Source organism: Anarhichas minor, unplaced genomic scaffold, assembly GCF_050575085.1.
Source record: "Anarhichas minor isolate MPS153535 unplaced genomic scaffold, ASM5057508v1 ptg000043l, whole genome shotgun sequence".
Classification (NCBI taxonomy): domain Eukaryota; kingdom Metazoa; phylum Chordata; class Actinopteri; order Perciformes; family Anarhichadidae; genus Anarhichas; species Anarhichas minor.
The window spans coordinates 6,168,079-6,182,334 of NW_027466489.1; the positions used below are offsets into that span (position 1 = coordinate 6,168,079).

At 38.8% G+C, this 14,256-nt stretch overlaps 1 protein-coding gene across 5 annotated transcripts in view; it reads right to left on the minus strand.

Annotated features, from left to right (window-relative positions):
* The window catches only part of atp2b2 (ATPase plasma membrane Ca2+ transporting 2), a 79,073-nt gene that overhangs the window by 23,650 nt on the left and 41,167 nt on the right, over positions 1–14,256 (minus strand). For 3 of the 5 annotated variants that reach the window (XM_076110558.1, XM_076110556.1, XM_076110557.1), the window contains exons 7-12: positions 13,826–13,858; positions 11,605–11,697; positions 9,729–9,770; positions 6,544–6,708; positions 4,821–5,035; positions 3,622–3,864 (exon numbers count right to left, since the gene is read on the minus strand). In XM_076110558.1, coding sequence (XP_075966673.1) covers positions 3,622–3,864; positions 4,821–5,035; positions 6,544–6,708; positions 9,729–9,770; positions 11,605–11,697; positions 13,826–13,858 — 791 coding nt within the window. The remainder of the gene's footprint in view (positions 1–3,621; positions 3,865–4,820; positions 5,036–6,543; positions 6,709–9,728; positions 9,771–11,604; positions 11,698–13,825; positions 13,859–14,256) is intronic. The other 2 variants (XM_076110559.1, XM_076110560.1) reach the window with 2 other exon arrangements.

A 14,256-nucleotide genomic window follows, 5' to 3' on the forward strand; every position in this document is an offset into this window, starting at 1 on the left:
CACACAAAGAGAGAACAAGAGAAGGGAAGGACATCATTCTTCTGAAGATGTCTCTGTTTCTGCTTTTTTCCGACTGGTTCTCTTTCTCCTCCCTCAGTGTCCAAAACTACTCCATGGGGACACTGGGTGCTTCAAGCTAAAGACATCCAAGACACTCTCATCTCCCCTCCATGTTGTGCAAACAAGCACGCAACGTCCAGATGACAAAAGCACTGTGAGCCAAAGCCAATTATAGCAGGACCTCACTACTCACTACCGAACAAAAATGAGGGAGTTTGTTGTAATAACGAATAATAAAATGCTCATTGTTGAGCGACAGATGGAGGTTTTTTTTCTATTTAACATGAACTGAATCTTGTTTTTCTATCATCTACGTTTCAACATCAGAAACATTCTGTCAAGTTGATTTTCTTAACTGCATACTGAGCTTCTGTAATTTTCCCCAAATTGAAGCCATATGTGTGAGTATAGGTGTGTGTGTGTGTGTGTGTGTGTGTGTGTGTGTGTGTGTGTGTGTGTTATACCTCATTTGTCCCTGACCAGAATAATGACCTGAGCAGGTGGTTGAAGCAACATGAGACTGAGCTCCCAGGACACTCACACAGCCGTGCTAAACACATGCCACTGTGTTGCGAGAACATACATTTGTGATCTGAATACCTCAGTGTGAGTATGCCTGATATGACAGATGTGTGCATCTGCACTTTACCAGTTTCACTTAAACAAAGTCTTCTTATTGAAGCATGTAATACATCTCATATATAATGGGGACAAAAACTAAGAATGTGAGGAGAAAGTTGAGAGACAAAGTTGCTGTTTTGCTATGAGGCTCTTGCCACTGGCATGTTCCTTAAAAATGACCTCAGTATATTGACGTCACTGAATGCCGTTCACAAATTACTCCGTAGCATGCCTGAGTTGTCTGCAAGAGACATGCAAGGCAAATTGGTGTGCTTATTTGTATGCACGCATATATCCTTTTTTAGAAAATATGAATAAGTGTGCGTGTGCACATGGATACAGTATCTACGAGCATGTACATGTGCTTATACTGTATGTATGGATCATTGTGTAAATGTGTGTGAATTTCTCCCCCAAGGATGAGGCTTCTTCACTTCAGAGTCGGTATGTGCTGACAAAAGATGAAGAGGCATAACACTGGCTGTATTATGAAGCCAGAGAGGCAGTTGGGGTACTGATGTGGGTATCAAAGCCTGCCTCTTTGCCTTTGTGTGGTGGCCATTAAAGACTTCCATAGCCATCATGGCATCCCACAGGATTGGCCTCTTATATAAGAACACACCAGCCAGCATACTGCAAGGCTGGAGTGGCGCTGAGGGAGTGGGGGCGGCTGGGGGAGGAGAAGGGGATGTACTAAATATTCCTCAGAAATGTCCCTTTTGTGTCCTGCTTTCTGAGTTCACTTCATTCCTTAATTATGTCCGTCTTTCTCTGTCTTGGTTTCCCTTTGTACCTATTATTGTGCTAGATTTTGTGTTCTGCACTATATTTATTCAAGTATATTCTGTGGCTATATGCATGGATGAACAGGCTTGGATGTATGTGGGTATAGCTAAGTTGTACAGTAATTACTACTGATGGAAGGTAACAAACAGTACAAGAATGTAAGCTGATCTTTTTTTGAAGTTCACTCTAAGTTTAACTCCTACTTTAGTGCATGAGGTAACCTCTTTCATGAATGAAAAGATTATAGAACAGACTTAATGTGATATTTAATCCAACAAGTCGAATGAGAGTGGTAGCCAAGACAAGAAAAAAAAACCTAGCAACAGTGTAAAGTCCTGTTTAAAACATTGTTCATATTATCACAAGTCTGTGAATGTCATCTATAGACACATGGTTCAAATGGTGATTGAGTTTTCTTGATGGAACTATGAGGTTGCCTCAGTTTTTTTCTTTACCAAGATGTAATACATTAACAAAATGTGTTCCCTTTTTGAAAAACCCGGACAATCAGACTCATCTCCGTGAAATCAAGCCATTGCAGAGTGCATCTTTATCACAGTCAGTTCCCATAGAGACCCAAAATAATTCAACATCACATGCCTTGTTCTCACTTGTTTTCCATATTTGTCTTTGTCATGTAACAACCAAGCGTTCTCATTTTAGACATGTAGTGTTATGCACACTATGTGTTGAAGGATGTATTACTTTCACAGTTAGCTTGTTAGTTTGGAATATAATTGTTTTTTTCCTCAGATCGTGATTTTAAGAAATTCTACATTTAGTCAAATTTACATATAAACCGCATTAATTTGAATTTTTGAAGGTACTGCTCAGACTATTGTACACAGTATATGATGCAAAAACGACTGCACCACTAGTTCTTTTCTTGTTTCTATCACATTTCTAACTTTTCTAGATTGAAAAGGACTGTCCTGACTACAACGCAGGCTATAGGTCCAAACCAAATACAGTGTCACTTTTTGGTATTTGGTCTGTGTTTTATATATTTAGATACGTGCTGTGTGAGTGGACAATAAAACGGTTTTAAAAATCACTCTGGGAGACATTGTGCTTCTTGTGCGCCTGCAGTAACTGCATTGCTTTTCTACTGTGCTTCAAAGACACACACATGTATGTAGCTCTCTATCTCAAAACCGAGTGACCAACACACTTCACCGAGACTGTGATTGCGCCTTGAGGTGTAGGAAGTAAAAATCTGTGGGATCCTTCTATCGCAGATGTCCCGCCTGCTCAGCTCATTACGCATGCGAGTTCCAGAAGGGTATTTTTCAGTTGGTCGGCCATCGACTCTTAAGGGGTTTACAAGGATAGTGACACAGACAGCCACAAATGTGTGTGTGTGTGTGTATGTGCAGGTGAGGAATCACGGTCATGCCAAAATTATTACTGAGGCATGTAGCTCCAGTTGGAAATTTGGCAATCTTTACTTTTAGGACATTTATGCCAAATGCATTAATATGAAAATAATGTTTCAGTCCTGTAGACTGAAGGAATATCTATGCAAACAGGTTTCAGATTCTGAGATTAGAAGATGTAACAGTCTGTCCGTCTATGTCATATTGTATACAGGTCTTATTGATTCTTCACTGCAATCACTGTAAACAAGAGACAATCTCCAGCACTTAGCTAGATTGGATTAAATTACAGTCTGCTATGCTCTGAATATCAGATAAGACAAAATTACACAACCGTTCTCAAGGTGACAAGTTGAGTGAATGCCTGATGAATCTAAAGCAGCAGCCAAGGACACAGACTGCCTGCTTCGCCAAGAAGAAAGCACCGCAGAACTCTCTCACTGTTACACCAGGGCTGCTCTCCTCATGTGGTTTCACTGCTCACGCAGAGCGAGCTGAAATCTATCCAGCTAACCCACGATATTTAAGACTTAACTAAATAGGCTTTAGTATAATAGAATATCTTAAATATTGCGATACGGGTTCATAGAGAGTGCCACATATGATGTGCAGTATACAAGTAAACTGACTTTATATAGACTTAGTTACTATTTTGTAAAATATAAATAAAAGAACATGTTTAGGTGTATGTGTTCAGATGCAGTAACATTCATGTTCAACCCCTAAAAGAAAGGCTCTAAAGTATCGTCTACAATGGCGACCACCACAAGTGACTTACCAGTATCTTGGTGGTGTAGGCGCTGTTGATGGAGATGGAATTGACCAGTAACTCCAGTGATTTGGGTGGCAGAGCTCCAGGTTCTGGGATGCCTTTGTAGTGCACATCTCCAATGTAACACTGCACAGCCGTCATGCGGTTGGTGGTCAGCGTGCCTGTCTTGTCGGAACAGATGGCTGTAGCATTGCCCATCGTTTCACATGCATCCAGGTGACGCACCAGGTTGTTGTCTTTCATCATTTTCTGTTGGTAGGAGGCAACATGATGATCATGAATGAATGCATATTTGAAAATACTTTAAAATATTAGATTGGACTATTAGATGGATTACCGATTGGTTTAATAGGCACTACTTAAACTTCGCTGGCTATAATGGCCTCAATACAAAAAGAGGGATGCTTATGCTTTAACATTGTATGTTAAAATGATTATTTAATTCAAAGCAACAGTTGAAAAACAACTGGGAACTTCCCATTCTCAAAAATAACAAAAAAACGAAACAAAACAACAAATAAAACTAAATAAAAATTCCTCCGAATATTTCACAGTACACCGTAGTTAAAGATGGAGAACTGACTTAGGATGCATAGGTGAACACACTACCGTATACTGAATATGTATATGTGTAAATGGACCGCCCTTACAGCAAAAGTATAGCAGTGTACAACTCGTTCTCACTCCAAAACTCTTACATCATATACCGCGATGTGCCAGTGCCCCACGAACCGGGCTTTCAACTAACTCCACCGTAAACCCACATGTATCAGTATTAGACACTTAGAGGAACTAACGTAGTATTAAGTGCAAGATTATCCACGTGGGTGGGCGGGAGGTGTGGTGGATGGGTCAAACAAATAAAAAGGACTTTGACTCAGAAAACCGCTGTCCGTGTCCCGTGTCAAACTAAAAGTCAACATGACCTATTTTGTCACGTGAGTCGTTAGTCAAGTTCACGTCAACATCGCTTTTCCTAACCCTAACTGAGTGGGTTTGTTGCCTAAACCCTTACTTCCTGTGGAGCTGGAGGTGTATTTGGAAAAGACACTATGCATGTAACGAGTGGGTCCACAACGGACGCTAGAGAGGTCATAGTTTAAAGCCTAAGGGCCACTGACCAAGTGTCTGTATTTGACGAGTAGAAGTGCTAATGTGTTGCAATGTACAGTATGCGCTGTATGTCTTTCAATATTCTTCCTCACCTTGACAGAGTAGGCCAGGGAGATGGTGACAGCCAGTGGCAGCCCCTCCGGCACGGCAACCACTAACACAGTCACACCGATGATGAAGAACTTGACAAAGTACTGGATGTAGATGGGAGTGCACTCTGGCATCCAAGGGTTCTTCTGCATCACAAAGTTGTCAATACAAAAATACAGGACCAGGATGATGACTGTGACGGCTGACATGAGCAAACCTGAAAAAAAAGATTCAGAATGTTATCAGCTGAGCAACATGATGTCAAAAGGTATGAGTGGAGTGACACTTTATGTGATCCAAGGGTGGACATTTGTCTGAAGTAAGATTCCTAATTCCTCCTGTAACATACATATTTTGGTATGGGAAAAAAACAGAACAAATAAAAGGAAACCTATGAAAAACATGGGAAGAACCTTTAACGGTCCCAGATGGATTAAAACGTACAGCCTTGTTGCTGTGAAGCAACAGCGCTAACCACTGAGCCACCATGTTGCCTTAATTGCTTAAGATTTGACTTGTCAAGTATGCCTTTAATTACTATCGTTTGTTATGGCTGCTTTTTGAATCATGCTGGTTCACTTGAAAAGGATACTGACAAGTTATTAGTTACACTTGTGTTTTTCGTGGGATGTCATGTCTGAATTCTCCATACATAGGAGACCACGTGACACCTTCTGCTTTGATAGAGGCTGATACATTAACTTGCATAGTGTAAAGGCAATGCAGTCACGTAAGCTATACAAATTTCATGATCTAAGTATATCTGGGCTCTTTATTTCTTCTCTGAAAGCGAATGAAACACACCCGGTGTAAGGTAAATACAGACCAGGAGTGTATACTATACAGAGCAGAGAAGCTGCAGTAACTAAGACCCTGAAGTGTAACTAAACCCTAACCCTAACCCTTAAGACTAAGCATTTTTATGCCAGACCCACAGGAAGGCCATGCGATCCTACGGTGCTGCTTGTATGCTAAACCATCCACGGTATTTAATTGTTCTGACACCACGTCGTTGTTCGATCACTCACGCCAAGAGTCCGATGTACAAGCCCACTGTAAAAACAAGGACTTTTTTAGGGACTCTTAGAAAAAGAGAAAACCTAAACTTTTTAATAATACAAAAAAAGAAAGCAGCTGTTTAAAGAAAGCATTGGCAAAAACTTACTAAAGAATATGTAGAAGAATTCTAATTCTCCCATACTGGTCCAGAAACCCCTTCCTTTGTTGTATTTTAGGTATGTGATATTCATCGCAATCATTTGTTCAACGGTATTCCTATTATGTTGCTGTCGCGAGGACACCCACAGAGTGGGCTTAAATGGCATATGCCACTATCTGTTGCTAAAATTGCCGAGACATCGACTCCTTGGTGGCATGAATTGCTTTAAATGGCAAAATAAGCAATTGATTGATTGTGGTATGGATTGAAGTGAAAATGCATAACGACAAGCATAATGCACTCTCAGTCGTTCCCACTACAATCACTCAGCAAGTCCCTAGAGGGAAGGTCATTTAGAAAAATAAAGTTAACAGGCTCTTCTGCAGTTCCATAACAATAACTTCAGCATTCTTCTAGACTACTCCGATTGCTTTAAGCGACCAAGAAATGAGTCTTATCAGTGCAACATCTTGCTCTGTTGAACAGGATGAATGCTCAGTGCCTTGTTGTCCCTGATTTAACTGCCTGACTGAGTGATAGACTTGTCCGTGTGCATTTTGCTGTACCTGCTTTGCCAATCTGGACAGCCAGTTTGGTCAGCTTCCCTTGGAGCACAGACTTCTCTTTCTTCGAACCAGACCGCTTCTTCTTCTCTTTCTCGTCGGACTCTCCACCTTCAGCACTCTTTAGAGGCTGCATCTCCATGGCAGCTGCTCCATCCTGCTTCTTTACTGTAAACACCACAAACAAAAAAAAAGATAGCAGTAGCATTAGAAATGTAAATTAGACCAAGGGAGCGCAAAGGAAGAGGAAGCCAGGCTTCAACAGCCAGGTTTTTTACACGAGCAAAGAAATACAGTTTAGGTTTAAAACCAAGAAGAGATCACATGACATTGGTATGTATTAAGCTTTGTACATACCTATTATGATTTGTTAATGTTTGTCGCTGCATTGTCTTTGCGGTAAAATCACAGTCTGTGCTGTGGACCTTGTTTCTGTGTAGATAATGAAAGCTAACAATTCATGATGATGTAGGCCTTCTTTTGTTGAAGTGAGGGATGTGTTTCTTATTATTCAAGCTATTTTTTTCCATCACAAACACATATTTACAGTAAGTCATGAATAATTCAGTGGTCCTACATCCAAGGCGCAAGCCATGTTCATAGATTATTTAGACACCTATATAGGGAAATTTTATATACAATGTAGCATATTTCATACACAAGGAAAATTCACTCTGCTTCACATAAAAAATAATCAAAATACAAAGAACCAGAAAAGAAAAGATTACAAATTCATAAAGGGATCAAGTGTAAAAAAGCATAATTCAAAACAATTAAGATTTAAAACAGACATTTAAATAAATTTAAGCGGAGAATATATCAATTTTCCGTCCAAAATAGAGTCTCAAGCCTTTGTTAATTACTATTAGCTATAATTAAGATCAAGTTCAGTTGTTTAGCTGTTTTCTTTTTACTCTGAAAATACTTCGCAGATCATTTTCAAATGACTTTGTGGGTGTAGTAGAGGACTCAAATTCTAATAGCAAGACAAAAACATATTCTAGCCTTTATCCATTGAGTGATGTACAGTATAGACCATAATATACAGATAGCAGCAGTGCTTTAAAAGCAATTGTATACCATACTGGAGGACAGCGCAGAGATCTGAGGTGAAGAAAGCTATTCTGGCAATAATATGAACTGCATGGGAATTTGTTGTTAACAGATTAAAAAAACCTCCTCAATATTGAAAGCTCATCTCTTGTAATTATAATGACATGAACTACAGGAATGATTGGAAATCCCCAAATAGTAGAACTTTGTACGTGAAAGTGATCATACATTTCACTGAAACAAAACATCTCAGGGAGGAGGCCGGAACAACCAATAGACATGCTTTTGAAATGACTGTCCTTGTTTTGCACAAAAAACTCAATTGAAACTAATTCCAGACGTTTAAATCCACACAGTTATTGATCATTTGCTAAAAAACTGGGATCTATGTATTTTACATATACTGAATCTATCTTCACACATCTATTTATACTCTGAGATTGTTTTGTAGTGTGACAAAAACAAGATTACTTGTTTTCTGTAAAAAAAATTAAAAAAAGAAGAAAAATCTGTCCAGGCTTTAATAAAACAATCCTTAATTACTTCACTCCGTCTCCATCTCTCTCCTCCTAACAAACATACAGTACAGTGCTTCTCTGTTAATGAAGCCCATTACCAAGAATCATTGCAGCCCAGTCTTCCAATCACAATGACGCATGTATTATGTATGCTGCTTACAGAAAACCTTTTAATGTTGAACATTTGTCTTATGCCTCTCTGGTTGTGCATTTTTGTTTTTTCACCCCCATGACACAAGACAGAAAGTGTCTCTATTCAAGTGTACGCAGCAGAAGAGCAAGATCAAACACCTGATGTCAATACAAGCTCAGGACAAAGGTTCAACCTCTGATGCTGATGTATCGTACACTGTGATCATAGTATGAAGGTGTCAAGAGTCTTTATTTACCCTTTTGACACTGACTTGCTTAGCTTGTGTCTCTTAGTCCATCTCACCGTGCTTTTCCAGTCCCGGATGATTTAGAATTTCTATTTAAGTGAAAATAATGCAATTGTGCTTAGAGTTTAGCAGTGTGGGGTCTCTTTGTTGATGATGAGCTTCACGTTTTCAGAATTTTGTGCACAGTTTCATTTTTTGCGTGTATAGTAATATTTTCTTTCCAGGAATGTCATCACGGTCACCCAGTTTTTATTAATACTGCAAATATAGAAATATTGCAATCATTTCATGGGCCATAGGCTCAATCACCATTGTGTGACCTCCTTCACAGACAGTGACTTAATTCATAGTGACTCATGTATTTAAATGAAAAGGAGTGGTGAATATGACAAACATTTCCAAGTTCTCATTTTTAAATGACAGAAAGATTTGTCCTTTCACTTGTGCAATCAAAGAGAATGTATCTTTAATTAATTAAATAATCAATTCTGTTTTTTTTCTATATATTTTATCAGACACATTTAAGACATTTGAAGGCACCTGTTTGGTAACCTGGGATGAGCATTTTTCATTTAAAAAAATAATTAGATTGATAGAAAGATTAACGTTATTGTAGTGATCATCAACGTCACCGTATCCCTTTAGCTACAGACAATTGACGTCATATCGTGTTGGGAAAATTTCACGAAACAGTGAAAAGGGGAAACCAGGGTGTGGTACACAACATGAGTTCTCAGAGGACAGTTTTCAGCGTTTTTGGAGGAAAGGGAAAAACAAAGCAAGCAGGATACAGTAGTTGAGGGACAGGTTTCTGTTTTCTCGTAGAGATCAGGACAAGTCAACAACACAGCAAGAACAACAACAGAACAATAGACAAGGGACAACACATTAGTGACAGACAGAGTGAAGAGGAGGGATTTTCTACTCTATTTGAACGTAGGTAAGACCTGGGTCAAACACTGACATTCTCTGGGATTTACTTAAACAGTGATAAACCTTGGAATCTAAATTAGCACTGTACAATAACTTGAGACAGCTGGATCAAATAAAGCAATGTGGGATTTTCCTCCTGCATTTGACCCAGAGCTTACACCACACTTGATAGAAGGGAAACAATGAGGAGAAGAAGACGAAGAAGAAGAAGAAGAAGAAGAAGAAGAAGAAGAAGAGAGGGGAGGAGGAGAAGGAGGAAGAGGGAAAGCAGGGGAGGAGAGAGTGAGAGATATGGTTTGGTTACCTTTAATCTGGTTGCTCTCCATATTGCCATCTTGCATTTTACCTATGATGGAGACATACAAGACAATAACAACAAAAATAACCAAGGCAGACAAGTCAACAAAGTATCACCACAGAGACAGCACACACAGTGAGAACCAAAACCCACAAACAGGGAGACAGGAAAATGACTTTTAATACAACGTCTCTGTGACAGTCACATAGAAAGGCTTGTGATATGTAAATGATGTAATGTAAGCAGAAGCTACAGCTACCGGCAAGAGGCTACAAACAAGCACTCTAGTGTGCAGATGTTCTTATATTTATTGGGGGGAAATAAGGTTTTAATAGATGCTATTGTATTGCATAAGGAAGTAACCAGGTAGTTAAAAATGCTTACTAAACCTTCTGAAACTTAAATATTTTGACATCAAAATATATTGCGTGTAACATAATATTATGCTGAACATTAAAAAAAACAAATGCACACTTTTTGCAGAATTTTTAAATATTGTAACATCACACTATGAGCACAGGTAATTCCAAACGCATTATCAACAGTACGAGTAAAAACGTCAGTGGGGAAGAGTGTACCACAAACACACACACACAGCACATACACGTATCGCACACGCAAACAAGAGACTGCATGCATAAGAAGAAAATTCAGAAGGCGCATGCAAGATCACACGATAAGAGGGAAGCAGACTGGAGATGTGAACAAGAGAGAGAGAGAGAGAGAGAGAGAGAGAGAGAGAGAGAGAGAGAGAGAGAGAGAGAGAGAGAGAGAGAAAAGCCTCCCACATGGCAAAGTTACATAAGAACAACAGAAAGAAAATCGAACAGTAAGTTCAGGGACAGTGAATTTATTATGCTGTTGGATTCTGCTTACACAGGGAGCGAACTTAGAGTGAACTTAATTTAAATGTGTGTCCCAATGACACATTGGTATTGTTTTAAATTGCAGAATCAACTTGCTGGTAGTCTAACAGAGCTGCTAAGAGTAAACACAGTATCATCTTGCAAGCTGATGAAGCATGAAACTAAAAGTTAGAGTCTTGTGCTTTCTCATTAAATGTATACACAATGTTTACAAAATAAGACATAATAATTAAGAAAGCATTTATGATATGCTGCAGGGTTTGATCCCATTATCTATCCAGGCTATAATTATGGAGATATGCACTGTTTGTCTCGGGGGTTTGCAGGCTAGAAATTGCACAAAATCCGTCTTTCAGTGCTTTTGTACTTAAATTTCACCCAGAAAATTGCTCAGGTTGAGCTAGAAGACCAGATTTTCTCAGGATCTTTGGCATGTGTGGAGAATAAATGGTTCGCTTCACCTCCACTTCCACATTAGCCAGTTCCCTGGAGTCACAATAAAGCTGAAGATGACAAATTGCTCTGTTCCACCCCACGACAGCACAAGGTCATCATTACAGTGCAAATCACGTGGCCCTGACTTAAGTACAAACATTTTCAGGCTGCTCTCCACGGAGACAAAGATAAAAGAGAACCCGGTACAACAATGAGTGAAGTTAATCCTCTGCGTCTTGTCCAGCTAACACAGAAGTGGAAGATTTGTACTAAGTGACCTCCTACGACACCGAACTACAGGATATGGCCCTACAGTTGGATTTCGCCACCATGCTATGCTATACATTAACAGCATTACAAGACAAAGAGAAAGAGAAAACAAAGGGATAACTAGACTCATTTCTACAACTACAATAGGATTGACAGCATGGATTCAAAGGGTTCAACAAAACTGAAAGAAAAGATAGAGCAGAGCAGAAGGTGAGCACCCATGACAGGAGGCATGTTGAGGATGGAGAAGGTAGGAGGAGTCAAAAGTCACGACAGAAAGAGGTCAGTGATCAGAGGTTTGGTCAACCTACCATTAATTAGGCTGGCACTGCCAGGGGCATTAATGCCTGCAGCCCCATCCGTGGCTATAGTTGCGATGGGGTGGATAGGGGGATGGGAGCAGTCTAGCCAGTAACAATGAAGGCCGAACACAAATGAACATAAACACAGACACACGCGCCCACACACACAAACACACGCATGTGCACACACAAGACAATGAACAGAAATAACATGGTTATAGCACAGGTAAGAGTTTCAGCATATGTAGACTGTATTTGAATACTAACGTGTTGTGATCAGTGTGGTTAAAACATTTGTCATGTTATTTACGTAATCATATGTATGTTTTATAATTTAATAAATGTTATGCCAATAAAATAAATGGGTGTAACTTTGGACAGACATGATGAAATCTGAACATAACCTATATGAAAAAAATATATATATCATAAAATGTGAAACCAAAGCTACAAAAAACACAAACCTATTATAAGTTGGTTTTATAAATATTTGCTTCAATATACTGAATGTACTGTCTGTAATAGCATGTATAGTAAACACTGGTGTAATTCTGCATTCATTGTCATTTTTGTTTTTGTTTATTTGTTGCAATGTAAAGTTAAATTAAACCATGTTATTCATGTAATATCTGTTTGCATCACAAAATCAAAATCTGAGCAGAAAATCTGAAACAAATAAGCTAAACAAAAGTGATGCATAGCCAATCTGAAAATTAACTCTAAATAAAAATCCACAGATTAAATGGGCTAATTTATCAGCCAGGGAAATACACATGTGCCAACCAGTTAAGTGACGGGGCTAATGAAATGTCCTCGTGTAAATATGAGAAGGTGCCAAATATTTGTTTTAGCAATCCCCGTATTAGAGTTTTCGTTTTTTAAAACCTGGAATAGATCTCACAAGGTTATGTTGATGTCTTTCGACAGCAGTCACATAAACTATGATGACTGGAAAAGGGAAATTCAATTGAAGGTCAATAATTGTTTCCCTGTGTCCTTATGGTTTCTGTGTCTAGAGTTCATTGTTAACGACAACACAATGACTTCAAATCAAAAATCAGTTGGTTTCTTTAAAGACACAGCATCTCGTTTATTTTAGTTCAAATTATATTTAAAAAAGAGTGTTAGCTGCCAAAAGTAATCAAGTTATAATTATGTAGCCTTAATTCAACTTTAAATTACGTTTTTAAAGTTTTATAAATTAGGCCGGCTATAATTTAAGTATTAAGTGCAAAATGTACGGTAGGACTTTTTTGGACAATTTAAAGGAACTCTAGCAGGGAAACTTTAAAAATACTAATTTGATAAATTCTGCAACTTTAAATCAAAGATCGAAGAAGATCAATGATTTATTAAAATAAAAGACTTTTCATTGAATGACAGTTGAAATCTGAATAAATTTGAAAAGATTAATAGCGCAGATCGAGTGATTCACTGTACACTCGGGGTATTTTTTCCGGTTTGATCCATCTAATCAGATGGATTAAACTCGGGAAAATAATGCATATGTTGTCGATGCGCTACAAATAAAGGTAAAAAGAAAAAACCTGTACGTATAGTATTTGTTAGTGTTCAGATCAGAGGAAGAACGTTTATCCACAAGGGAACACATGTTTTACTGTTACCTTGTTTAATGTAAGAATTAAAGCACAATGTAAGCACTGAAGCAAAATGCTTCAAAACCTATAGTGTGCTATGCACGCACGATACTGAGGTATGCTCATTGAAACTACAGCGCTGACCGAAGAGGCACTGGTAACAAATATGTATTATTAAATATGTAAGATGTCAAAATAACATCCTACAAAAGCTTATACTGTCTACTTTACTCTCTACTGCTGGTACATGTGCTGTACACCTGCAATGCCGTCGCTCTCATGTCATTGTTCTGTAACACAGAAATGAGACGAGTCTGACAGCCTTTGTTTACTTGTGGCATTCAGTACGTCTTTGAAACAGGACTGATGTTGAATGCTAGCTAGTTAGTTCGATGAGTGCAGAGCCTGTTATATGGTAAGAGGATTATGCATTGTGAAATGTGTCATCTGTCAACACTTAAAGGGATGCAGTGTTGTGAGGATGAGGCTTCTCCTTTCAAGTGAGGAATTAAACTGGGGGAAGGGTGCTCGGCTACGGGAGAGGGGTGTAGATGTTATTGGTGGTCATTAGGGGTTAAAGGTCAAAAGGATCAAGTACCACTCCCAGGGGTCAGAGAAAGGTGATACTCTACCTGTATTCTGGTGTCCGTCTGCCACTGCCCCTCCTTCGAAGAGAATTTGGATGGATAGAGAGTAAGGACAATAATGCACTTGAACCCACAGAACCTGGATACTCGGCTCACAAGTGTACCACCAATACTCATTTCATGTAGTATTTATACACATTCAGCAAAGAGGCTTAATGTCTACGAATACCTACAAAAGGTCCATACAGTTCACATAAGTTTAACAGCTGGACATTTGTGAGTTTGTGAGTTTAATGTTTATAACCCTTTTGATAACAAGGACAGTTAAAAACCCTGATATGATGCAACGAGAGCACACAGTTAGACTTACAGGGCATAAGGTAACGAAATGACAAAAGCTTTTTCAAGTGTAGGCTGCTGAGCAAAACGGACAAAAAACAAATTACCTCAGTGCTCCTGAAGCAGCTGCAGAAAAT